Source organism: Manis javanica, chromosome 11, assembly GCF_040802235.1.
Source record: "Manis javanica isolate MJ-LG chromosome 11, MJ_LKY, whole genome shotgun sequence".
NCBI classification, from domain to species: domain Eukaryota; kingdom Metazoa; phylum Chordata; class Mammalia; order Pholidota; family Manidae; genus Manis; species Manis javanica.
In genome coordinates this window covers 90,417,200-90,444,651 of record NC_133166.1, presented here as the reverse complement: position 1 = coordinate 90,444,651, position 27,452 = coordinate 90,417,200, and the positions used below count along the sequence as shown (strand labels likewise).

At 44.9% G+C, this 27,452-nt stretch overlaps 2 protein-coding genes and 1 long non-coding RNA gene across 6 annotated transcripts in view; 2 read left to right on the top strand and 1 right to left on the bottom strand.

Annotated features, from left to right (window-relative positions):
• LOC118972915 (uncharacterized) overlaps positions 1–18,397 on the bottom strand; it is a 22,226-nt gene extending 3,829 nt beyond the window's left edge. The window contains exons 1-4 of one of the 3 annotated variants that reach the window (XR_012122833.1): positions 18,258–18,397; positions 17,438–17,660; positions 14,524–14,648; positions 3,259–3,598 (exon numbers count right to left, since the gene is read on the bottom strand). This is a non-coding gene — a long non-coding RNA (uncharacterized lncRNA). Of the gene's footprint in view, positions 1–3,258; positions 3,599–12,835; positions 14,376–14,523; positions 14,649–17,437; positions 17,661–18,257 lie in introns of those variants that run through there. The other 2 variants (XR_012122831.1, XR_012122832.1) reach the window with 2 other exon arrangements.
• LOC118972924 (transmembrane epididymal protein 1A-like) lies at positions 8,031–11,512 on the top strand. The gene is given in 3 exon segments (XM_073216866.1): positions 8,031–10,740; positions 10,742–10,899; positions 10,902–11,512. Coding segments are annotated over 3 exon segments (1,026 nt in total). The 5' UTR covers positions 8,031–10,219; the 3' UTR covers positions 11,249–11,512.
• Positions 17,994–27,452, top strand: GLUL (glutamate-ammonia ligase). 2 transcript variants are annotated; one of them, XM_037021076.2, is made up of 8 exons: positions 18,025–18,151; positions 19,160–19,270; positions 20,697–20,875; positions 22,221–22,382; positions 23,948–24,094; positions 24,498–24,625; positions 24,817–25,016; positions 25,569–27,452. In XM_037021076.2, exons 3-8 carry the CDS (start codon positions 20,710–20,712, stop codon positions 25,885–25,887), a joined length of 1,122 nt encoding a protein of 373 aa, XP_036876971.1. In that variant the 5' UTR covers positions 18,025–18,151; positions 19,160–19,270; positions 20,697–20,709; the 3' UTR covers positions 25,888–27,452. The 2 variants fall into 2 exon arrangements, with proteins under 2 accessions (XP_036876970.1, XP_036876971.1); XM_037021075.2 differs by lacking the exon at positions 19,160–19,270 and having other exon boundaries at positions 17,994–18,151.

Sequence of the window (27,452 nt, the reverse complement as noted above, 5' to 3'; positions counted from 1 at the left end):
CCAGAAGAATATAACACTGTTCTCTACATGGCTGATGCTAAATAAAGTCTCCCTTTCTTGTCTCTTTTAAATGTGATGTCTGACTGCTCTATGAATTCTCAGGGGGGGCATCGATGATCTGAAGTCTGAATCATCTAACCAAGTGGGTCCCCTGTCTTCCTGATCTGTGTGCAAAATAAACTCCACTGACCTGTTTAAAATAGTTTCTCTGTATATAATTGCTTAATATATTTATATAAGGTACGCCCTGTTGGATTTCCACAAGTCTCTATAACTGAGATTCCAACAGGTTAATTTGCCTGAAGACCCATGGCAGGACAAGACCTTATTTAAGCTGGTTAGATCTGAAATTTAAGCCTCTGCTTCCATTATCTGGGTTCCACCAACTTCTCTGCAGAGAATGGGGTGATTGATCCAGACAAGGAAATGGGTAGAAAGTGGGCAGCAAAGAGACCTAGTAGAACCGTGTGATTGTCTCCCATCCCTCCAAGGAGTACACACTTTCTGTCTCTACCTCCAGGTGCCCCAGGGCATGGAGAGGCTGCCGGGCCTCCACACTCCTGACTGTGGCTTACATTTCTGGGTACAGGTCAGAGTGGAGTCTGGGACATGTTCCTTTGACTAAGTGTTTCTAATCCTTTTTACTTCTCTGTTAAGCCTAATTCCTAGGCTCTTTCCCATTATTTTTCTTCTGGGTTTCCATTTTTTTTTTGCCATTTTTTATTATAGTCATGTTAAGTGATGAAGAAACAGAAAACACTTCCTTGCCAAGTCATCCGTGTCCTAGTTATAAACTGCTAAGCAAATCCCTGATCATTAATGAATTTCTCCCATCATACTCCATAAAACATATCTTTCAGGTAACATACCACATTTACAGAGACATATTTAAGTCAAATGAAACTCCTAATCAAAATACTCTCCACATGACTTTAATGGAATTCAACAAAACCCATTCCAAAGTGTATCTGGGAAAGAAATGGTGAGAAAAACCCATGTCTTTTTTTTCTCTAGGAGAAAAATATGTGGACTAAATTGCTTTACCAGCTTCCATAATAATTATAAATATTCAATAATTAAGACTGTGGTGTAGAACAAAGTACCATAGGCACATAAGTCAACACTGTCCAATGTAATAGAGACTCCAGAAATAGAAATCAAGTAGTGTGAGAATTAAATACATGCTAAGGATGGGCTCTTCAATTAATGTGAGAATGAACTGGCTCTCCATTTGGGACAAAAGAACCCCAAACCTTAATTTCTACTTCATACAACATTGAAAAAAGGATTACAGATGATTGAAAAGTTAAACATGAACAAGTCTATAAAAATGTTTTGCATGAAATGAAGATATTTTATACTAGAAGATATGAACAATTTTCTTGAGCGAGAAAACACTATGAAGAGATTACCCACTTTGCTTAGATTTCCCATAACTAAAAAACACAAGAAAAAAAGATAAAAGAAAAGGGACACTGTGAAGGATATTCTCAACATATATAACAGACAAAAAAAGTCAATATCCAGAAGATACAGAGATGTTCAAACTTTAACAAACAAAAAAGCAACCTAGTACAAAAAATGGGCAGAAGATATAAATGATTATGTCTCCAAAGAACAAATGGCTTAAAATCACTTAAAAAATATGTTAACCAATTTTGAGAAAAAGCAGATTTAAATAAACTAGGATCTTTATTTCACTGTCAGGTTGTCAAAATGTCAGAAGTATTAAAGAAATTATTATCCGTTATTACATTATCCATTGCTGGAGAAGATGCAGGAAATAGGGATATGTTATATACTGCAGGTGGCAATGCAAATTTGTCTGCATTTTCTCAGTCAGTTTAGCAAAGTGTGCCAAAATTTGAAGTCACATATCCTTCAAGCAAGCAAGTTTCCTTCTTGCGAACCGTAGCGGACATCTGTCATGTGAGCCTAACCACATTTTTGATCCAGCTTCCCAACATTTTGATACATTTCCACACTGTGCAGCCTGCCTTCCTGGTAGATTTTTATTGTTAAACCCTGGCATCCTTATACCTACCTCAGGTATAGGTATGTAACCAATTAGACACACCCACTGTTGGGAGCCGGGGCTATGTCCCTTCCCCCACGTCTGAACGCAGCATGGGAAAGCACAAGCTTGAGAGCAACCGGTGCAGTCCTTGGAAGTTATCTGCTCACAAAAACATATCTTGTCCTTGAAGATGAGCCAAGACTCCTCACTCTGAAAATAGGGAGACCTTGAGGATGTGTGAAAACACCTCCCTTGCCCCCAAAATGGCGAACTCCCCGCTTCTCTTCCGGGTCCTCCGTCCCCGCCGGCGCCAACCAAGACCCAATCACCCTTCTACACCTCCCTGCCGGCGCCATCTAAGGTCCAATTATCTCCTGACCCACCCCTTACTTGCTACTTGTATAAATTGAGCCTGTAAACAATAAACTGTGCCAGCTTGATCAGACATCCTGTGTTGCTGGTCGTTCTTTGTGTCCCTTGCTTGTTTCATTTCTGCAGGTGTCTCCGGCTACGCCCCACGTTCGTCCCGCAGGTCAGGACAACCCACCTAAGACTTCAACTCAAATGTGAGCAATGTAAGGAAAACTGGCTCCGCATGGGGCTTCTATTCTGTAGCAACAGTGGCACAGATGGCAACCTCTGTTCTTCATCAAGCTGGTTTGCCCTGTAGTTCTAGGGTCATTGCCAGAAACAGGAACCTTAACCCATTTTGACAATGTGGTTCTGGGCACTAATCCTTCAAACTTTACCTGGAGCCATTTTGTGATACTGTGAATGACTCTTGTGAACTAACTCATCTATTTCAATGAATGCCTTTCTCAAACCAGTCAGAATGGATTCTTGTGGTCTGTAGCTGAGGACTCTAATATAGCATCTAGTCTAGAAATATTCATACATGTTGTACATGAAGAGCATGTACAAGAATGGTCACTGAAGCATTGTTTTCATAGGGAACTTAAATAATAAACATTCTTCTTGGGGAATGGTTTAATAAATTATGGTGTACTATGCAGGAATTAAAAAGAAATGGGAGATTTGTATGCCTTGACATGAAGAGATCTTCAAGGCGAAGTGGAAAATGTTGAATGCAGAAAATGTGGAGCACATGATGCAGGTTTTGGAGACAGGTGTGTTCTTGTTAACTTTATAAGGTCTTAAGTTTTCTCCTTACACCTGTCAAGAATGGTTAGGGCCATAGAGCCATCAGGAGAGAGGGCATCTTGATAGGTGGGGTGACTGGCTTCATTTAACACACCCTACAGCAAATTCTGTCTCCATGTGAATAATGATCCAATTGAATTTTAACCAGTAACTTATGTAACCATAAATTTTTTCAAACCTTGACACTCGAGAAAAGAGGCAAAATTAATCTTGCACTCAGACAATAGGTAAAACCAAAACTGCTTCAGGCAAATTGAGATTTATGTTACCCTACCTATAACCCAAAAAGAGATGAGCTACATATCTTCAGTTTGCCCCTTCAAATCCATCTTTTACCTCCATCCTGCTATCTCTTCCAGTAGACTGTGCCTGGTCTGTAGCACATCATTGAACCCCATTATCTCCAGGCTTTGGGCAACACTAAGCCAGGGATGAAACCCAGGAAGACACAGAGAGAGAGAGAGAGAGAGAGATCAGGGTTTTTATTCTCTCAGCTCCTACATCAAGCTGGAAGTACCCCATTACCATAACACCCTCAGTATTAGTTTCCAGGTTACTGCAATATTTTAGAGGCCACCATTCAACCCACTACACTATCCTTGCCCATATCAGGAACTACTGCCATCCCATGTTCCTTAGTGCCAAGAGGTAGGAAGAGCTTCAACTATTACTAAACTATGTTTTGTGGTCTCCTTACACTTTGCCCTCATCTATGTAAGAAATACATTTATTAAATCTTGAGCTATCTCAGTTTAGGTTGTCATTTATTTTATACTGGGACTGCATCTGAAACACCAGGTGAGGAACTGCCCAGGAGGCCAGAAGCCTTAAACAGAATTCAGAACGGAAACAGAAAACAGATATTTAGAACAACAAGAGAAAAACTTTTACGACTGAATTTCACAAAAGTAAACATATAATGAAGGAGACTAATTTGTAAACATGTGGGTACTAAATTAAGGGATCTTCTAAGTTTAATCAGGATGACCAAAGGATGGATTAATTCATTTAAAAATCCTAGGCAGCTACCATTTTCCAGGCACTATGCAGGAGTGAGCAATACGATAATGAGAAAGGTACAAAGATGTACACAATTCTACTGAAACTTTGCGTAATGATGAAAAGGAGGATTGGATGGTGTAGTAAGCAGAATTCTAAGGCAGCCCCCAAGAATCCTGCCCCTAGTGTACTGCACAATCCCCTCCTCTTGAGTGTGAGTGAGACCAGTGAATATAACGGAGTACCACTTCCATGATTAGTTACTGATCAGCAGAGTCTGAATTAGTGAGAAGGTAGATTGTCCTGGATGGGTTCCACCTGGTTGGGCAGGAAGGTCTTTACAGGGCCTGCTGGCCTGGAAGAAAGCAAACAGCTATGTTGTGAAGTTCCTCCTACAGAGGCCACATGGCAAGGGACTGCGATAAACTAGTTGCTAGAGCAATCCTGGGCTGAAAGCCCCAAGAAGATGGGAGCTCCAGTTCTAGAACTGCAAGGAGCTGAAATTTACCAATAGCTAGTGAGTCTGCAAGAGGATCTGGAACCTCCAATGAGAATCAATGCCCAGGCAGCACCTGATTTCAGCTTGGTGAGATTCGGAGCACAGAGCTCAGTTAAGCTATATTGGACTCTCAGCCCATGGAAACCATGAGATCCTAATGAAAATGAGAAGCTCCAGGACCACTGAGTTTTTGTGCTCTATGTCTATAATTATAAGGCAGCCTTTGTGGATATAGCTTCCTGGGCCCATGAAACACTGCCTTGGACAGCACACAGGAGAATTTGACTTTGAGATCCTAAGACAGAGGAGGGATTTGGGTGGGAGTAATTAGCTTAACCTTTCAGGTAGTTTGTCACATCAAAGTTCATGGCCAGTGGTTAAATTTACATGACTTCCAGTGGGCCTCCTGGAGGCTTGCTGGACAGTGTATATTACTATATTAATTAACTGATTCAAAACAGATAACCCTAAAATCATATTGGCATGACACAACAGAGGGTTATGTTTCCCACACTCATAAAGTCAATGCCGGCATTCTTAGTTAGTGGGCACCTTCCACCTGATCTTTCAGAAGGCCGACTTCTCCCATCTTGTGACTTCGCCCTTCTCTTGGGCCTCACAGTCCTCTGTATTCAGCCAGCAGATGTGGAAAAAGAAAGGGTGAGGGACAGGAGGGAGGTTTCTATGGGCCATGTGTTGAAGTGGCACACATCCCTTCCACACATTCCACTGGCCCAAACTCAGTCACTGGGCAGTTGGGAAGCGTGGTCTCTGACTGGGTGGCAGTTCGCCAGCAACACTCTACGTTGTTGGAAGAAAGGAAGACTGTTCAGTAATCAGATACTGTATCTCCCACAGGGAATTTTGAAATTTATAGTAGGGACCCCAAACTGCAGAGTTAAGAATCCCAAACAAGAGAGAGAGAAAAGACTAAAACGACAGAATTAAGAATCCTGAACAAGAGGGAGAAAAGATTAACCCCTAACATGGGGATGCATATTCTGGTTTGGAAGAGAAATGATCTACAGAAAAACTGACTCAGTGTCCTTCAGTTCTGACCTCACCCACGGATATGAATTAATAGCATAGTCATAAGGGAAGAAATAGGTATCAAAGAGGTAAACTGAGTATGTGCTTCCACCTTGCCAAAAGTTTCCAGGAAAAAAAAAATCTGCAGCTGTTGAAATGTCATCATCCCAAAGTACCTGAAATCAATTACATAAACTGTGAAACCTAAGTCATGGTTATGCAACGAGGTATAAAGCTCACATTAAAGAAAATTTCTAAGAGCAAAATTAGGAGCTAGTGTGCCAGGAAAAATAAAGCATAGTTTCCTTTCAAACTAAGAAATTAGAATGCTGTTTTCCATCTCTTGTGAGTCTTGTTTGGGTAAGTCAGTGATAAAACCCATGGCTTATTCATCCTTAAAATAAGATGAAGTTTGGCCCCTGAACATAGGGGCTATCTCTGCCCTTGAGCCTATTTCCCCGGACCCACTTCCTGTGTGGTTCTGCACAAGCCCCCAGCCTCTGGCTTTCTCCCTTCCTGTGGTGTATTTCTGCCTTGCAGCAAGGTGAGTTACAATCGTCCTTGATGATGACGATGGTGCCCTCCTCAACAAAAGGGAGGTAAATAAAACAATGCTTTTGGAAAGCACCATGTTAAAATCCCACAGCAATTTAACTTGTAATGCAGCTCTCTAGATGCCATTTCTGCCCTAACTTCTACCTTCTCCATAAAGTTTGTTTCACTGAAACTTTAAAATTCACTCAACATGTCATTCTATCCTGTCTAAATCTGCACCATCCAATACAGGGGCCACTCACCACATGGAGCCATTAAGCATTTGCAATATGGCATATCTGAATTGAGATGTGCTATAAGTGTGAAATATATGCTGGAGTTTGAAGACTTAGTATGAAACAAGGAATCTAAAATATTGCATTTGTAATTCTTATACTAATTACATGAAATAGCATTATAGCATTGTTATCATATATTAATTGAATATGTAGTATGTTTACAACATATTAATTGAAATAACATTTTGGATATATTGGGTTGAAAATTAATTTTACCTTTTTATGCTTTTTTAATGTTTCTGCTAGAAAATGTAAAATTACATGTGACAATTGATTTCTATGGAACAGAGGGAGTCTGAATAGTTTTCTATGTCTATGTTGCATGTGCATGTTGGACTGTGTGAGTGTGGAGGGGCGTGTCTTGAACTAAACTGCCAGCTCTTTGAGAATATACTTGTTTATTTGCCCTGCTATGCTCAGTAGAATCCACAGCAGTTAGTAAATTTGTATTTGCTGAATTCCTGAAGACCTCTTGGTCATTCTAGCATTTCATTCCGACAAGTGGCACTGGCTGTGCTGGGGTTCCTTGAGAACGTGGGGTGGTGCCGGTTAGCTGAGGCAGGTCTGAGGAAAGTCCCACTGGGGAGCAGCCAGGGCAGGAAAGACCTCCATGGCTCCTGTGGTGAAGCTGAGTTTTCCTCAGGAAACAGCTTTCAGGCACTTGGTACCCACAGACTCCAGAGCTGTCCACCAGTTCTGATAATCATTCACCACCTTTGGCTTCCTTCTTGGTTACCTGTGGGAACCGTCTGGTTTGGGATGGATGATTCCTATCTTCTAAGTCTTGAGATCAGGATACTGATATTTTAATGAACAGCATGTAGCCCTAGTGCCTGGCCAAGATGGGGCTACTGGCCCTCATATGTACCACTTTCAACCACGCATTACTGTTGGGGCAGTGCTGCTGATCTCTCTCTTCCTCTGATCACCGGCAGCCGCTCAGAGCAGCCAGAAACTACTAGGTGGGTGAGTGTGGGAGCTAGAGTAAGCTCTGCTGCCCCCACCACTTGGAGCCCAGCTTTGACATACTAGAAGCAATACTAAGAGTGACCAAATGCAGCCCCTCTTGAGACCTGCAGACTACATGCTCTCTGGCCCAGCCCTGCACATGCAATGGGCCCTGTGCAAATCCAAGAACCAAAGAGAATCCTAGGCTTCTCTCCTTCCTCACTTCAGAAGTGTCCCTCAGATGTTCCCTCTGAATCTCCTCTGAGCATTGAGCTCTCCAGAGAGAGATTTAGTTTTCCTAGAATCAAGTGGATTTGAGAAAGGGTAGGGATTTGGATGGGCCTGAGAGCTCAGAGGCAGTGCTGTGATCTGGGTGTAAATTCTCCTCCTCTCCTCTAGGGGCACTGTCAGCGTTTTGATAATTCACCAAAATGGAGAAAGAGACAGCAGTTAAATATGCATTTCTGTGCAATCACATTCATGACCTTTTATTATCACTTTAATAGAAAGTTAACTTCTACACTCATAATTTTCAAAGAAGGGGTATGACACTCAAATTAAGGGAGAACTGGAATCAGAATGGACTTTTGACTTCAAGTGCTTGCATTTTCCACTTCTTCATGCTGTCTTAAAACCATGTTTCTGTACTTCAATGGTGACAATAGTCAACCCCAACTTATGGGATTACAAATTATTTTTAATGGTTTTGCTTATATATTTTACCTGATTTTTCTACAATGACTGTACATTAATTGAATAAAAATATCTAAAATTAAAATTTTTAATGTATATTCTTTCAAAAGGCAGAATTAAGCTTTGTTTTTCCAACTTGCTCTCACACTCAAATCCCCAACCCCATCCAAATTTCTCAGTAGCAAGAAGCAATCTGAATTACTGCCATCCTCAAGGGTGGACAGGGATTTAATTTTTCTAGAATTAAATGGGCTTGAGAAAGGGTAGGCATTTGGATAGGACTGAAGCCTCAGAGGCAGTGCTGTGACCTTAGTGTAAATTGTCCTCCTCTCCTCTAAGGGCTCTGTCAGTATACAGATGCTGCCTCTCTACCCACAGCATAGCTTGTGCTGTGAGGACTGATGACTATGCAGAAGACTGTGATGTCAGTGTGGTTCATGTTGAGTGATGCACTTCCTTTCCCCCAGCACAGTTATCACCCCTAGAGAAACTCCTATTTGTGTACTTCCTGCAATAAATCCATTACTTTTTGTGGACCCAGGGCATGCCTCATGTACCCTGTACTTTATTCTCCACTATTCTCTCTGCCTTATACTCAGTTAGCAATTACCCTATACCTAGGATTTTTGTCTTCAGAAGTGCATTAGATACTAGTCAAGTAACAGATCACTGAAACTGATGGGCTAATTCACATTAAAACACAAATGCCTAATACCAGCTCACTGGAGTCATTCCTCTTGACATTATCTGCATTTTAAGGAATTACACCTTCATCTCCTGTATCAGCTGGGGATGGATCATGGAAGCAGAGTAATCTACACATGGATTTCTTATGGATATTAGATCTTACACATCCATAGTGAATAATCTATGGAAGGCCATTGCCTCTTTGTTGTGATAGGACTGAGGTCATGTCAGGTCAATGTGGCAATAGGCGGGAGAAGTATATTACAGGAAGTTAGGTATAACTATGACAAAGTGAAACCCACAAGGACAAATGGATCCTGTGTCTGTCTGTCATCCCCTCATACCACAGGGGGCAGATGACCTGCAAAAGCAACTGGTGCCCTTCACATCAAGAGAAACTGAGGGAGCTATAGGTCTGGCTGCTAGCCATGCCAAGGAGGTGAACCAGCAGATGTCGGTAAGAGGATGTATGAGCTACAGTGGCGCTTGGCACCCTACACCTTCAGAGTGTGCTTAGATTGCTGCTTCCACATTCAGATTCTCATGTAAATTGCTTTTGTAGCCAACCCAACCTGGAGCCAACAGGGAAGGGAATTCTGGGAAAAATGGCTCAAGCTTACTCAGGCCAACACACTACAAAACCCCCACAGTTCCTAAAATCAATATCGAAGGGTAGCTTTTCAGATTCATTTACTGGCCAGTAGAGATGCTGAAGGTAGAGGGTGGGTGCACAGATGTGTAAAGGTAGGGGGAGGAGGTGAAGGGGGCTTTCTTGGTAGCTTTTACTATGTGTCTGTAAGAGAAGCTTAGGAAAGTCAGATAGGCGCTAAGTATGTATTACATGGTCACAAATGTTTATAAATATGTGTCCAAAAAGAAAAGCTTACAATTGGATCAAAGTTACGTCAGAAGTACTGAAGGATACTCAAGGGATTCTGAGTGCTTCCACTGGATACTGTGGCAGCCCCTTCCCCTTCCCACGTGCCTCTCTCCTCTTCCTCTGAGTGCTGGGCAGCACAAGGGGAAGGAAGCCATGGGAGAAAGGGACAAGAGTAACCAGAAGCTCCTCGAGGGCCATAGAGGGGAGCCCCTAAAGTTTTGCCAGTTTTCTTCTGTGGCAGAAGCTAGCTTGTTCTCAGTGTGTCAGAATGGAATGGAACAATAGGCTTTTGGCCACCAAAGGTTTGGTTCCAGAAACATTTCCTCTCTGTGGAGGAACAGTGCGTGGGGTGAGATGATAAAAGCAGATGGAAGGCAATTCTTCCCAAAGCCCAGACCTTGAAGTGGCCCCAGAAGGTGTGGACGTGCCTGAGTTTTGCTGTTCTCTTCTTCATTAGACAGATCTGTAGTTCAATGGGAACCTTTATTGGTCACGTGTACCCAGGATTGTTTCTAGTCTTATGTGGATTGTATCAGGCAATAGTTGTCTCCAAAGCCATGATAGTCATTGAATCTCTCCTGTATCATTCATGTCCTTCCACAAATAAGGGATGATGGGCCAGGCTGTGGAAAATATCCTACAGAGGTTTGCTGAAGGTGGTGACTGGCTCCATCCTGATAGCTTATGAGATCAGCAGAATTGAAGGGGGTTTGGTTCCGATGAGCAGGGAACTGCCACCCAGGTTCATGTACACCAAAGAGTGGCAACACCTCATCATATTCATCACCCTCACCCTCAATGGCTGTGTAGACATCATGAACAAGAACCTGCTGCCTCGGAGGTGTGCACCCCTGCAGAAAGGCGCCCTGGCCCTGACCTTCTACGTGCTCCTGCCACTGTTGGCGTCTCACATCCAGGTCTCAATGGGGGTGGAGCTGCAGGTTCATTGTCTGTTCATCTTGGTGGTGCTCCTGACGATGCTGGTGCTGACCGGACCCTGACTCGTTCCGTCTCTCCCTGATCGAGATCCTTCTGTTCCTGATCATGGGCTCCTGGCTGATGCAGGCAGGCTTCATTCTGTACAGACCAGTCACCAGCTACCCCTGGCAAGACGATGACATCAGTGACATCATGTTTGTCACCACCTTCTTCTGCTGCATGTGGTGATCAACGCTTTCAGCCTGCTGGGGATCTATGGCATCTCCTCCTTTTGGCACAGGTGTTACAGTCCCAGCTTGACGCTGATGGGGTTTGAAGCAGCTGTGTTGCATGAGCACGGTGGGACGGCTCTACAGATTGCTGCCGGGGTGGAGCTGTCGGAGAGGGATGACCAGGCTCCTCTCCTTTTCCAGAGCTCCCCTGACACAGGGCCCAGAAAGCCTGGCACAGGTCCACCCCATCTTCCTCCTTGGGTTCTCTCTCACTCATGTGCACTGGGATCCTCTTTGGTCCCTGGAGAAAGAGAGCAGTTGGTCTCCAGCTGGCACATCTGCTGTCCCTGAACCTCTACTCACTGAGGAGATGAGGGGACAGGGGCCTGAGGAAGGACCGCTGATGGGATTGCTGGGGTGAGGGGAGAGGGCCAGGGGAATGGGTAGTGTGCAAGGAAAGCCATGGGGGAAGAGAAAGCTTCTGTTTTTGAAGGCCTTTGAAGGGAGGAGAGCAGAGTCCAGCAGTCATGCCACCAGCTGCTTCTCAGGCACAAGTGATGCCTTTTACCTGAGGGAATGATGATTTCTCACAATTCAAAACTGGAGTCATTCAAGTCTCATCCTGATAAAGACAAGTGGGTACTTCTGTTTGCTCACCAAAGTGGTGCCATCATGTGGAAGTAGCATAAACATAATTTGTAATTAATTTATTCAGGTTGAAATTATGCTCTTTTTGTTCCCCTCTCTTCCCACCCCAGCTCATTTTTAAGGATTGGCTTCATTTTAAATGCAAATTCAGGAAGTCAGACTTTATTAATGCTTGAATGGTGACATTTTAAATTTGTAGAATTCAAGTTTTTATGGAATTCAAATGTTCAAATACTCCCCCAACTTCATATTTTATTCCTACTAAGTCAAAGCTTACTTCTTTTACCATCACCACCTATGTACATGTAATTTACTCGATCTTATTCTTGAGTCTTTGCCAATTTCACTCCCTTGCATCCCACAGAATGCCATCCCACAATCACATATTTACCATGCTTTCTGGTACCCAGCATAAAGCCCCCCCCAGGCGGCCCTCTCCAAGAACTCTTACTGATCCCTTAGGCATTTATACTAAACCCACCTTGTTAAGTTGCTCATACAGCTGATACACTTTGCTTTGTTCTGTTTCTGAAACCATTTCCCTTGGGAAGGTTTTTTCTCATCATCTGAAGTGTAAAATTCTGAAGGGTAAGGACTTTGCCACATCCAAGTTGCGTAATTTCCTACGTATGCCTCACATATACAGTATAGGTGATGCTTAATAAAGACTTATTTGCTTCCAGAATCTCCACCTGCCTCTGTTCCTTCTAAATATGTTGCCAGACAGGTCTGAGGTTCTGGGAGACTCTGAAAGACACCAAGAACCCTAAGGCCTGAGTCACCTCCTTAGTAATGGGTCCACTCTCTTCCTCATTCTTGGGATAACAAAATCCAGTAACCTGTCTCTGAACTGTTTACCTTGTCATTGTTCCTGAATCCTCACAGGCATTCCTATAAGGAACCTCCAGAGCACTGAAACTCAGCAGGGCGAGTTGCCCAAGCCTCGCAGCTGGTACGCGGCTAAACAGGAATTCACCTGCCAGTGCGACTTACTCAAGCCGGTGACTGTGTCCCTGGGGCCACAGTGACTTTGCTAATGGCAATGGAGAAGGGACTGATTCTCAAAATGAAACTGTTAGAAAAGAGAGAAAGAGAAAGAAAGAAGGAAAGAGAGAGAGATAAAAAAGGTCAGCAAGAGGGAAAGAAAGAAAGAAAGAAAGAAGGAAAGAAGGAAGGAAGGAAAGAAAGGAAGGAAGGAAGGAAGGAAGGAAGGAAGGAAGGAAGAAAGGAAGGAAGGAAGGAAGAAAGGAAGGAAGGAAGGAAGGAAGGAAGGAAGGAAGGAAGGAAGGAAGGAAGGAAGGAAGGAAGGAAGAAAAGAAAGAAAGAAAGAAAGAAAGAAAGAAAGAAAGAAAGAAAGAAAGAAAGAAAGAAAGAAAGAAAGAAAGAAAGAAAGAAAGAAGGAAGAAGGAAGAAGGAAGAAGGAAGAAGGAAGAAGGAAGAAGGAAGAAGGAAGAAGAAGAAGAAGAAGGGAAGGAAGGAAGGAAGGAAGGAAGGAAGGAAGGAAGGAAGGAAGGAAGAAGTCACCCAGAAGACCCAAGTGGAACAAATGGCAGAGTGGGAAAACTCAAGACCCCCTAACAGGTGTGTCTGTGTCACGCTTTCCGCCCACCACCCAGCTCCCCTGCACATCTTCCCAGGGAGAGTGGGAGTCTGGCGGACTCGCAGCTCCTGCCTGGCTCTTAGATTTCTGGGCTCAGATCCAAGGGAGGGCTGAGGATAAGACTTGTTTGTGACCAAGTTTTCCGATCCATGCCGTTCCCCGTAACTCTTGGTTCCTTGACCCTTTTCAGTTACCTTCCTGGGGGAACCTCCTTGTGTCTTCACCTCTCATACACTTTGACGGGAGATGATTTAAAGCACAAACTACACTGCTGACTGCCCATTTCTAGTCATTTGAGGCCTCATTTCACAATGAATAACAAACCTTTCATAATCAATTGATACCATCATACCTCTTAAATATACAGTGAATGTAAAAAACTTGTATGTCATTAATTTACTATAAAATAGATGTAACAGAGAGGCCCCTTCCCTTGAGGGCCGGCAGAGAAAAGACCACTCAAGTCTTAAGCTTGAGGGCAGAAGTTTGTAATTCTCACAATATTCCACCAGAGGGCACTATGTTCACACCACCCCAGCCAAGCCTCTCGGTCCCTAATCAGTAAACAAGTGTCCCAACAAGTTTAAAAGGTAGCGGGGAGGAAGTCAGGAAAAACAGAAAACCAAGTCTACGTATTGCCCAAGCATCAGAAAACATATACCAGGGCTGTTTGTTTCCTGTTAAAATTTGGCATGTGAATGTGAAATAAACGGATTCAAATCAACTCATGGGATAGAGGGAGAGGCAAGGGCTGTGGGTCCAGCAGAGGATCTTTGGAAAAGTACTAACTAAAGGAGACACTCTGATTCAAATGATTTTTTTTTATCACAATGCTAAAACTTCCTAAACTTTTTAATAAGCTTCAATACTGTTCCAATCAATCTAGGTAACAAAGATAGATCCATACATGCATTGTGAATAAAGAACAAAATTTATCTATGAAAATCCCAGATTACAAAACAATGAAACTAGGGACAGATTATTAAATATGCAAAATGATCTCCAAAGATTCCTTTAAAGACAACCTGCCATAAAGCATTTTTTTTTTTCCTGGTAATCTAGTTATTCACAAAGAACATACTGAATATCCACCGTAAGGCACAGGGTAACTTGCAATGTAGGATTCAGAGGTAAACTGGCCCTGTGCTCTGTACTTTCTTGGTAGGTTCGGTAGGGTTTCAGTTTTAGTCTTTGGTGATTGGGGAATGCATTGCCCATGGCCTAAGGACACTGAAGGAAGAGAAAGAGAAAGAGGCTCTCAAGTGGGTTTGCACCTTGGAAGCCCATTAGCCTGTAAAATGCTGCATGTATTTCACTAAGTCATTGAAGTGACTTCAATGAGAGCTACTACAAGTTATTGTGGCCTCACCTTCCTTACCTTTAAGGTAGAATGATGTGAAGATCCATTCTAGAATTGCACACCTTTGATTTTCTCTGTAGGACTTACTTTCCATGTTATTAACTAAGATAAATTTAACTCTTCCCAAGTCTCCAAGCAGTTTCCTATTAAAGACAAAATTTGGGGAAGGGTTCAAACAGACCCAACCTGCAGTCACAACATGCAGCTTGGGAAGTGGAGGGTTCGCCAATCAAATGACTTCAAGGGGCCTTCAACAAAACTCAAATCAAAGAAAAATCGCTGAGACTTGAACCTCTAATTTCCTAACCAGAGTTTAAGAGTATCAATCAGAAAGGATAAAGAACAATTTCCCTGTGTGCAACATTGGGTACTGAACTGAGGTAAAACCTGGTCTTTCATTCTTTAATTTTGTAGATGGAAATGTGAAAGCTTGCTAACAGCAGTTTCTCCCCAAAATTTGGTTGAGGAGTAATGACCCCAGTTTCCAAGCCTGCTTTTCTTCTTCATTTTGTTTTATTTTAAGATTATACTCTGGTCTTTTTTTTTTGAAAGAACTGGTGTTGGTTTATAAAGAAAAATGAAAAAAAAAAGAATGCAATTCTGGGTTGGTTTTCCAGGATGTTTCTCAAGCCTGGATCTCAGCTATGTCTTTTTATCTTGAATTAACAGTTTCATTGAAAGCCTACTGAAACCATTCACATACAGGGAAGAGTCCATTTCCCAAACAGTGAGTTAGGTTGAAGATTTGGGTTTGTATGAGCCCCACCCCAAATCTTGGCTCTAATGAGGTGCGAGGCAGCCACACAGGCCCAGGGAAGGCACTCTCAGATCACCAGATTAAGGGTTTACAGCCTGCGGAATGAGACCTGGTCCTTCAAAAGAGAGAAAGAAAACTGAGGAGAACTCACAGGTGAAGCCCACCCACCACACGGCCTTTTATTTCAGGTAGCAGAAATATTTCAAAGATGCTTTTAGTCCCTGGTCAGTTCTGCAGACTTGGAGCAAAAGTTTTACCTATAAAATCATTCTCCTACTCCATCCCACCCCTTGGATATAACAACTCTAATGTACCAGAACTCCCTGTTGGCTTTAATACTGCATGTACCAAGAGACAGACGAGTTCATGAGTTTCAAGCTTTCTAATGCTCTTTTTATGGAGGGGGTGGAGAATGGGGGCAGATGGCAATTTAGGGAAGAAGAGGAAAGAGAACAAAGGCCAGCAGACACAGCGAAGTCAAACTGCATGAAACAGGCCACTTGAATTTAAACCTCTCTAAAAATTACAATCTGGGTTTCGCCAACCAGTTAGCTGAGGGACTTTCTTCTGCTTTTTCTTCCCTCATATTCTTTAAAGCTTCCCTGATCAGTCCTTGGACTCATTTGGACCCTAATTGGATTGGTTTAAGCAAGTACAGCGCTGGCTAAGGAGGACAAGGCCTCTTGTTCCCTCCTGAAAGACTCAGTGATCATGTATTACTTTCCTAACCCCAGTCACATGAATGGATCAAAGCAAATCCTTTTCCATTCTTGGAAAAGCAGCTCAAAGCACATGTTCTCTTGATGGTGCCGCTGTCATTTCTGTGTGGTCAACAAACATCATTTATTGAACACTCAACCTGGATACAAAGATTGGGGGATACAAAAATGAATAAGCTGCTCAAGCAGATTAAGATACCTAGCAAGGGAAGCAGGCACTCACACAGCAAAATGTACTACCATAAGCTTTAAAAACTGCATTTGCTTCTTACTGTTTCATTCTCTATTATGTTTGCCATCCCCACCCCAAGTGCTGGTGGTGGTGAACACAGAAGGCTTTGTTTAATGCTTAGGCAGTTTGGCATCTGGAAATAAATGTTTTTTAAAACGAGCATCACCTTTCCCTTCCCTAGTCCTCTCTCCCTCAGAGGCATTTAGATTTAAGACTCTAGAAAGCTATCAAATGAAAACAGCTCACCTTTTTACTGGGTCTAAGCCTACTAAGTCATAAAACTAAGAGTGCAGCGTTACACTGAGTTAGAAAGTTGTACTGAAGGGTTGTTGTGGGGAAAGAAAGAATCCAATCTCTTCAGATTATCCTGGGCTCATACTAATTATAATTGTTGTTTTGTAAGCATTTGCTAGATGTATATGCTGTCACAATTAACCCTTACAATATGCAAGGCAGCTAGTATCCCTACTTTGCAGGCAAGAAAACTGAGGCTCCATGTGGCTAAGGAACTAAGCAAACAGAGGTAATAAGAAGTAAAGCCCAGCCTTTAACCATCACCTCATAACTTCAGCATGTAGCACTGAAATTTAGGATGGAATCCCTTATGTTTGCATGGTACCTTACTGCCTCCAGAATGTCACCTGGCTGAAACATACCAAAAGTCCCTGTTTGAGATGAATGTTGCATCTGTCATATTTAAAGCACTCCAGTGTTGGAGATACTCTTAAAGGGAAGAGATGTTGACCTAAGAAGCCAAGTTATGTGTGTGATCACAGACCTTTCTCTTCCATATTTGTGGTACAGAAAATAACCAAGAGAACAAATTTCTTCCTTTCCTTTTTCAAAGGCACTGGAAGCACACACACACAAAAAACTCTCGTCTCAAAAACTGGGACCCCTAAAATATGTGGTAAAGACTAGACACCATCAGGTGAATTTCAGGTAACAAAAATAGAATGATCAAGTAATAGCATTGGTAGCCATGAAAATATTTGTGCGTGTGTGTGTGTGTGTCTATATATATGCACACAGATAATTATTATGTATCTGGTGACAAGTATCCATTTCAGGATTGTGTTCACATACACATTTTCTAAACCACAGCAGGGCTGAGCGAAGGGAAGGAGAGTACTGATTCTCCTTTATTTACCAGATTAAAAACACGCTCAATTACTTGAAAAGTAAAACCAGGCAGGATAAAGGAATTCTAAATTTTTGACATACCCTGAACTTCCAATTGGGCATGCGAAACCCTCTCTTTCCTTTCAGCTGCCCTTGGGGTACAGCTTGCACATATTATTTCAAATCTGGTGAGCAGCTCTGAAAATCCTCTCTTGAATCGCTTTATGTGCAAAAGAGGAAACACAGGCTCCCAGAGTCGCCGAGAGACTTGTCTCAGGTGTGACAAAGGCAGAGTCAGGTCTCCTGATTCCCCCCAGGATCCTCTCTAGGGAATGATAGAAACAACAACATAGTGATTACAAATGTGGGATCACAGACTCGGCCTCATTTCCTCAAACCCACCGAGAGCGCCGGAAGGGGGCTCTTTCGGGCCTACCTCTGCTGCCCCTCAGCGCTGCCCCCGCCGCAGGACACGCGGCCCCCGCCATTGCCCAGGCGGCCCCAGCCCGCCCCTCCCATCCCCCCGCGGCCCTTTCCCTTTCTTTCTTTCCCGGGCGCGCTCGCCCCCGCCCTGCGGCCCTGAAAGGCTGCCGCCCAATGGCCGCGGTGCCCGGGCGCGCATCGGCTGCTCCGCCCGGGCTCCCGGCCGCTGGGAGCCAATCAGGCGCCGGGGGCGGCCCCGGCCGTTGATAAAGAGTGCGGGGCCGCTGCCGCCCTGCAGAGCCGAGAATGGGAGAACAGTGGGCTGTCTGAGCTGCGTGCCCGGCCGTCTCCTCTCTGCACCTCGCTCTCACCGCCCGCCTGCTCGCCACCCAGGTAGGCGCCTCGCCAGCCCGGGGGGCCCAGAAGTGGCGCGCGCCGCCCTGCCGCCTCCCGAGCCGCGGCGCCGGGGCCTGCGGGCAGGGGTCGCCCCGCTTCCTGCCTCTGGCGCTGCTCTGCGCGGGACCTGCGGGCCCTCCGCGTGCCGCCGCCGCCCGCAGCTCCCGGCGGGCCTGCGCTGGCCACTGCGGGGCGCGCCCCTCGCTGGCTTTGAGGAGGGCGGGGAGTTGTTTGGATCCTCTTTGCGTTGCTGGCGGTCCCGAGCGCCGCCGCGGAGGTCGGCCGGCCAGGCTAGCCATCCCCTCGACTGCGGTGCGTGCGCGGTGTGTGCATGGCGCGGCCGGCCGGTGGGCCCCTGCGGGAGCCTCCCCCTGCTCCTCGGCGGGGACGGGCCTTGGGGAGCTTTTAGACGCCCACGGTGAGGCGAGTGGCCGTGAGCGTGGTTATGCCGGGCACTCCCGCCGCGGGTCCCCGGCGCTCCCACTGTGACTGAACAATAGGGAGCCGGGGCCTCGGCGTGGCGGGCGGGCACCGCTGGTGGAGAGGCCAGGCGGGGCGAGGGCGGCGGCTGCGCATCTCTCCCCGCGCCACCCCCCCCCAGCCTCGGCCCTTGCAGGGTATCGCCCCCTCAGCTGGGCCCTGAGATCCCGACGGGGGCCGGAGGGGCGGGGCGCGGACCTCGGGGGCGTTTAGGTGGGAAAGGGCTGTTCTCAAAGTGGGTTATCCCAGCTGGCCCGGGGGCGGGAGGCGGGGATCCCTCGCTGACCGCAAGGCCGCGGAGAACGCAGCGAACGAAGATGAAGACTCGGCGTCTCGGTCGTCGGGGACCTACTCTTACTGCTTTGGCTTCGTCGCCTACTCCGCGAACTCCGGAGAGAAATTGAGAGTCAGGATGAAGACCTTAACCCACCAGCGTGGGTCATATTCCTGCACGTCCCGCCGCGACCCCGGTAGCTCCCTGATAGACCGCGCGACTCCCTCTGCATCTCCGTCTCCCTCGCCCAGAAAGCTCCCGTGCACCGACCAGCGAGAGCCGGAGGACGAGAGGCGCGAACGGCACCCCAAGAGAAGGGCTCAAGAGGGCAACCCCAGCGATCTGATTAACCTGTGGCTGGGGTGAGTGAGGAGCAGGACCTCGGAGCCGGCGGCAGCTGCAGAAACAACTAGAAACTGCAGGACCGCTCACCCCAGCGCGGCAGCACCAGTTCACACAATAGAGTGGGCTGTTGGCATCCAGCTCGTCTCACGGAGAAGAGCAGGAGATCCAGAACCGAGGCTTAAAGGGAGAAAGTGTGGGTTCATGTTGGAGGTGTAGCAGATTAGAGAGGAAAGCTGGACACGGGGGGGGAGGGGGTTGTAGCTTTTAGTGGGAGCTGAAGGGGTCAGAGGTTGTTCCTGGGGGCCTTTAAAGGCAGGGCTGGGCGTGAGGGTGGCATTTGACCAAGTCTTCATCTTCAGGACACAGTAGGCAAAAGTATGTTTTCCTCTAATCTGCTTGACAGATGAGGTGCCTCTCTTCCCCAGAGGGAAGGGTGAGGCTGTTGCAGAGAGAAGCAGTTATGTTTTCAGCTGGGCGGTTGCCCATAGAAACTTAGCCACTGTACTTCAGAAAGTTGCCCAAGTCGCTGGAGGAGAACAATGTGTTCTCTTTCCAGACACCCTGGGCCACTGAGGGGGGAGGAAGTGATAGAACATTTCCTCTTGTGTTGTTTCTCTTCTTGCAGAGGTTTTGCTGTGGTGGCCTGTAGTTTTTAAAAAGCATGCCTCAGCTTTTGAAACCTCAGGTCTTTTTCATTTAGAAGTGGGAATTTCCTGATTTCTTGAAAAGTTCTGCAGTGGAATCTCAATGTCGTTTTCAAATTTAAGTCTGTCTTCTGAAGTGAGAACTTTGCCTCAGACTAATGAAAATTGTGGCTGTGTGCAGCTTAGACTCCACCTTGGATCTGCAATTTTGACATCTTCGTGGTAGTAATGACTGCAGTTCTTTTGGAAGCCACCATTCTTTCACATCTTCAAGCTAAGACCCCGTGTTTCATCCTGCCATCTCTAAATGTGGAAAGCGGGTATTGGGCTGAAGAATCTTCAAAAAGGATTTTTTATTTAGATGCCCACTAGAACGCAAGGAAAAGGGAAAACTCATCAAGAAGCCATGGCAGCCAAGATTTTCTGTGGCTGGATTTTACTTGTGTTGGGAGGTGGTTTCTGAACTTTTTTTGGGGCTTCCCCCACCTCCAGTATCTTACTATAAAAAAAATCAAACAATTTCCCTTCCTTGGCTACACTGAGAAAAACAGAGCTTATGGCTCACAAGTGTAAGATTCTAGCTTGAGGAAGCTTATAAAGAGATTTTTGTTTAACATAAAATTTTAATCACCCCCCTGAAAACAGAGTAAATGAGTATCTTTGAGTGTGGGACTTCCAAAAGGAGGGGCTCCCACTCTCGCTGTGACTCCTTGGTTTAGTTGTCCTTACTGTGTCACTCCTGCAGAGGATCAGTTTGGAATCCTTGGTGTTCTTAATTGTTTTTCGTTTTCCTCTTCAGAACACCTTCCACCATGGCCACCTCAGCGAGCTCCCACTTAAACAAAGGTGTTAAGCAGGTGTACATGTCCCTGCCTCAGGGTGAGAAGGTCCAAGCTGTGTACATCTGGATTGATGGTACTGGAGAAGGGCTGCGCTGCAAGACCCGGACCTTGGACTGTGAGCCCAAGTGTATAGAAGGTGAGAGCCTTGGGCAGAGTGGGCGGGCAGGCTTGGCGGAGCCACTTATGGGTGGGCAGCAGCCTGAGACCTAGCCTCTAGATTTGGCCTCTTTATTCTTCTGTTTGTAAAGCTTTTGTAAGGCAGGGTTTCTCACACTTCACTCAGTCAACATGAAGCTCCTATACTGCCTCAGGCATAGTGACAATGGACCCCTTTATTTACATGGAGTCTTGCTTGTAAGCCAGTATATTGAGGAACCAAGATTGAAAGACTCGTTGTGGGGAGAAGAGGTGCTGGAGACTTTGCTGAACTGGGCATCCCTACTTAGTTGACTCTCAGACACCCCTGGAACCCAGTTTGAAAACCACTGCTTTAACCTACTATGCCATCTACTTGATAAATAAACTCTTTGTATAATGTTTCATGCTCATATGTCACTGAGGTTCTAGATGCAATCAAAGTGCCGCAAAGTGGTTTCTAAGTAGGACCAGTCATTCATTTGTTTTTGGTTGATGCCACTTTTGAAAATTCTTAGGCTGACTGAAGCTTATCCCACTAAAAGCTTTTACAGAGGAGTCATATGACCTTAATTTTTCAGTCTTGAACAAGCCATAGCCCCCTTCCTTCTAGAACGGGACCAAAGGAGAAAAACTCAGCTCGTACCTGCTTTTAGGGTACCTTGCTCTCCTGATAATGTTCACATTGTGTGAGTGAATGAATGACCATAATAAAAAGTATATATTGTGCACCTGCTATGTGGCAGGTACTGATTGGGCAGCCAATGGGGATGGTAGAGTGTGGTCTCTTGCTTTTGGTGAACTCATAGTCAGCTGGAGAGAACTGGCCTTTAAAACGTAATGGGAAAAGTGGATAAGTGCCATGGGAGTATCCTTGAGTAAGTCATCCTGCTAGTTGTGTCTTTCCTTAATAGCGTAAGGATACAGCTGGAACTAAGACAATCCATAGACATAGTTGGGGCTGGGGGTGGTGCTCAGGTAAGAGGTGGTGAATCAGGCACACAGATGGCCTAGTGAGAGAATCCAAATCTTTGTTCTCCTATTTCAATACTTCAAATGATGGCTGACTTCCTGGTGATGTGAAGAATAGATTCAAAAGATTTATTTAGGGAGGAAACATCTTAAGGAAATGAGGCAGTGATCTTACTTGGAACTCTGATAGGAAGGACATTAGGGCTACATGCTCATGTCACAGTTTGCTTATTAAAATGGTCATGCATCACTGGCTTTCTGGAAAAGAGAGTGTAGATCTTTAGAGATGAAAAGGTGAGCGTGGGGCTGTATTCTTTTCTTGCCTGGAAAGCTATGCATTTTTAACTTAATTTCCCCTGCTCTTTTTACCCTAGATTTGCCTGAGTGGAATTTTGATGGCTCTAGTACTTATCAGTCTGAAGGCTCCAACAGTGACATGTATCTCGTCCCTGCTGCCATGTTTCGGGACCCTTTCCGCAAGGACCCCAACAAGCTGGTGTTCTGTGAAGTCTTCAAGTACAACCGAAAGCCTGCAGGTATGTCTGGGGTAGTTATGGGTGTCCCCACCCCAACCCATGAATGCTGTAAAGGGGAAGGAAAGGATATTCCAGGATCAGTGTTGGGAAGATGAGACTATCTCAGAACTGTTCTAGGAGCCTGGGGGATTGGATGTGCTTGTCTCCACCCTGAACTTCCTCATTCAAAGAGGTTTTGTGGCTTTCCCTCCCATGGTCTCCTCTCGGTTACGTAAAAGGACTTCAGATTCTTCTCGATCTATTTATCAGTGGAGTCCCCTGGACACAGCCTTTCTGCCTGCCTATAGATTTTAAGAGTGTAGACTGAAGTGAGATTGTTGGATTTGGATTCTGAATCTGTCACGTAGTGGCTATGAACTTGAGCACCTTATGTATCCCTGATACTTCTGTTTCTTAGGATTCTAAAGTGGGAAAAATAATAAAACCTATCTCCTAAAGCTGTTGCAGGATTAAATGAGTTAATATGTACAAATGATTGAGAACGATTATATATCTGGTTGCTGTTTCATTCCAGACAGCTTGTTTTCTTTCTTTATCCTCCTATGCGCTACATAAAATATGAGCCTTTTGGCTTAAGGATGACATACATTTGCCTCTAGGTTTGCTGTAGCTACATTTTGGTTATTTCCGGCCATACCTGTTGTTGCTCTCAGTTCTCTGCCATTCAGCTTTTTAAATTCAACTGTGAAGTCTTACTTCTCTGAAGTCTTGAGCTGTACTCTGCCAGTGAGACTTTTTGGCAAGTCACTTAGTGACTCCATACCTTAACTGCCTTTGAGAGACATATTGAAGCTCTGAAGGCAAGACCCCCCAGATTTCCTGGTTCTGCTACTTGCCCTGTAACCTGGGCAGGCTACCTAACATCCTAGCCTCAATTTCTCATTTATAAAAATGGAGACTTAGAATATCCACTTGAGAGTTGTAATAAAGTCTCATTTGTGGGCTTTCTTTAATATAGAGGTCTCCGTAAATGATTCTTGGTTAAGTAGTCATTAATAAGACTATATTTACTTCATTTTTTAATTCCATTTTGGTCTGGAAATTATTTCCAGTGGCTCATCTCATTTTAGTGTTCTGTTTTTTTGTACTAGTTAATATAGTAACACTTAGCACTTAATCATCTTACCTGGAATATACGGCTCCTGATAGGCAATGATTGTTCAATAAAAATTGTAGATTTCGCTTTGAATGCCTGAGAAGCTAGGAGTAAGTCTGATAATGCTAAGCAGCTGTCTTGTGAGTACAGTGCCTGACATTTGGTACTTGGGACATGCCAGGATGCAGATAAGGTGAAAACTTGCTCCATTCTGGATCCACCGTCGTGTGACTTGGTTGTAACTGGGTTTAGTCTTTCTGGAATCTCCCTACAGATGTGTAATTACATCTTTTCCCATTTCCCTCTCTTACCGCTGATGGGACACAAAAAGGTTTACATTGGATCAGTTCAGCTTGTCATCAACATTTCAGCTGCATGGAATCCAGAGACCTTTTTCCTGTCAGCACTGGATTCAGTATATTAGTTCATATGTCTCTAATGACACATTGACTCTTCTTTTTTTCTTTAGAGACCAATTTAAGGCATACCTGTAAACGGATAATGGACATGGTGAGCAATCAGCAACCCTGGTTTGGAATGGAGCAGGAATACACTCTCATGGGCACAGATGGGCACCCTTTTGGTTGGCCTTCCAATGGCTTCCCTGGGCCCCAGGGTAAGTCCCTTGGTGAGAGGTGAGCCTGCCCCTCCCCTGTTGCTTAATTGGCAAGGAAAGTCTCTCTTCCTAGAGGTGGGAGTGCCCACTTATTGATCAACAAGCTATGGGACCATCCCTAAGACTGGCTGAAATAATAGTGGAACGAGCCCTCTTATTGCCCAAATCCAGACATTAACAGGGAGGGAAAACAGAAGACCTTTGGCTCCACTCAGAAAGTGGCCCAGATGAGAAACCCCCCACCCCCTGCTCCTCCGGTGAAGGCCAGGATGGTAATTCCAGATAGCAAGTTTTTAGAGAGCTTTCTGAGTTCCGACTTGGGAATAATAAGAGTTTTATTAAGAATGGGATATGGGGGTTTCTGGTTTACAGCCTCCTGACATTCATCTTGGTGCCTCTGCAGGTCCATACTACTGTGGTGTGGGTGCGGACAAAGCCTATGGCAGGGACATCGTAGAGGCTCACTACCGGGCCTGTTTGTATGCTGGCGTCAAGATTGCAGGGACAAATGCTGAGGCCATGCCTGCCCAGGTAAATGGCTCCACTCCATCGCTTTCCCTACCTGGGAGCAAGTGGGGACTTCTGTTAGCAAGGGCTGCTGCTTAACCAAAAATCTAAGAAGTAGGTTGGAGTAAAGGTGAGAAGAGAGCAGGTTTGGGGGCTTCTTAGTTGGGGTGAGCAGTTGGTTTTATCTTAAAGGCCAACCTTCTCGTTCTTTTTAGTGGGAATTCCAGATAGGACCCTGTGAAGGAATCGACATGGGAGATCATCTCTGGGTGGCCCGTTTCATCTTACATTGTGTATGTGAAGATTTCGGAGTGATAGCAACCTTTGATCCTAAGCCCATTCCTGGGAACTGGAATGGTGCAGGCTGCCACACCAACTTCAGCACCAAGGCCATGCGAGAGGAGAACGGTCTGAAGTGAGTGCCTGCTCCTGCCGGGGCCATCTTACACTCTTGGCAAGAATACTTGGAAGTATTTGATGTACTGGGGATGCATAAGCCAGATTTCTCAGTTCATACCTTAATTCTCTTATCACTTGGATTCAGAAATTGTCATCTGATCCTATCATTTTGTTCCTATTTGTAAAATACCAAAAATATCCTAGGACTAGAATTCAAGGATGGTGATCAGAATAGTTGACATACATGAACGCATTTGAAAATCCTTAATAATAAATTAATAACAATACAAGCATGTGAATGAACTTCATGCTTACGGGTGGGAGAAAGTCTTTGATTAGGGTCTTGTCAGCAGATACCATCTGCTGTATGTTGGGCACTATTCTGAAACTGGGAACACAGGTGAGTCTCTGCCCCTGTGAAGTATTTCTTCTAGGGCTGTGTTTTCATGACTGGAAGCTGGAGAACAGTCTTTGACAGAATCACTCTATTAGATCCATACCTGCTTCTCTACCCTAGAAGGGCAAATTTCCCGGTGACAGGTCTGACCATGTTTTCTCTTTCCTCTAGGTACATTGAAGAGGCCATCGAGAAACTGAGCAAGCGGCACCAGTACCATATCCGAGCCTATGATCCCAAGGGGGGCCTGGATAATGCCCGGCGCCTAACTGGATTCCACGAAACCTCCAACATCAACGACTTTTCTGCCGGCGTGGCCAACCGCAGTGCTAGCATCCGCATTCCCAGGACTGTCGGTCAGGAGAGGAAGGGTTACTTTGAAGACCGTCGCCCCTCTGCCAACTGTGACCCCTTTTCGGTGACGGAAGCCCTCATCCGCACATGTCTTCTCAACGAAACTGGCGATGAGCCCTTCCAGTATAAAAACTAAGTGGACTAGACTTGCAGCCGTCAAACTCCTCCTAATTCTTCACCCGTTCCCACATTCTCCCTTCTCAATTGTCCTAATAGCTATAACTCAAAGGGCGGAATATCCAGGTCTTTTTTTTATTCCTCATGCCCAGTTAATATCTCAGTGCTTTGGCCAGAATAGAGGGGTCAAGTTCTTAATATCTTTGCACCCACCCATCCACCCATCCATTTTTTCCTATCTCTGAAGCTTTCTAATGCATTAGAGGGGAAGGGGTTAGGGAAACATAACCACTGCTTCCATTTAATCAGGTGTGTTTGTCCAATAGGCATAGCTGTCTGGACAGAGAGCATAGTATTTGTGACAGGAGGGCTAGGATTTTTTCTTGAGGTAGCTGGGGAAGGGGTTGCTGACTTAAACTCTGGTTAGGTTAGGATTTCCCCTCTTGGTAGAAAGTTCTGTTTCTTACAAGGTTATAACCAACTTTCTATTAAAAGTGAGAATTAGGAGAGAAGGAAGGGTGGGAATCAGGCCCTTTACTGGTGGGATCCTTCCCTTGCCTGGAGCTAAATGCCCTCACCTCAGGTCAAGGTCAGCATACGATGGATTGTCCTACCTTAGAAGAAAAAGTTCTTACTGCTTAGTCCTCCATTTATAACACAAAGCAGAGTAGTATTTTTATATTTAAATGTAAAAACAAAGAAATTATATATATGGGTGTGCAGATACCTGTGTTTTCTTAAGGAGAAAAACCATTCTTGTCATTGGGAGCCAAATTTGAAGCAAATAGTCTGGTTCGAACTAAGGGTTTTTTGAGCAGGGTTGAGGCAGGTGGTGCTTGAAAAGTTGGCTGTTTGGGGCTGTTATTCCCTCACTCAAGGGTCTGTGTCCTGCCCATCCTACTAGATGGGGGGTAGAACTGGCTGGTTAACAGGTGGGAAGCACGTTCTAGAAATAGTCACCTGAGCCCTGTGGCTTTAGTTTAAAAGATACACATGTACTTGTACACGGGTTTAGAAATAAGAGTTGGCTGGTCAACTTGAGCATGTTACTGACAAGGGGGTTATTGGAGTTATTTTCTGGTGGGGTTAGCATGTCACTAAAGCAGGCCTTTTGATATATTAAAAAAAATTTTTTTAAAGCAAGTTTAGATTTTAATCATATTTGTAGGGTTCCTAAGTCCTTGTTTTACAGAATTGCTTGTTTGCTTGAGCTCTCCCTCCCATCTCTGCTCTTGAGATGGGGACAGGACTGGAGTCAAAACACTTGTAATTTTGTTTGTATCCTGGTGTCTGTTCTCTTGAGTGTACTGTTCCTTTTCCTTTGTTAAGATCCTTGAGGAGTTTTCTTTCTTTTACAATAAAAACAAGCCCCACCTTCATCCTTACATCATCTGTACTGTTGCTGCCTGTTTTTGTGTTGGCCGGCTGCGGCAGGCTGGCTGTGGTTTTCTCTTGCCATGACGACTTCTGATTGCCACGTACAGTATGTTCAGCTAGATAACTCCTCATTGTAAACAAACTGTTAACTGCCCAGAGCAGCTCTTATAAACCAACCTAACATTTATAAAATCTTTTCTGACTTGA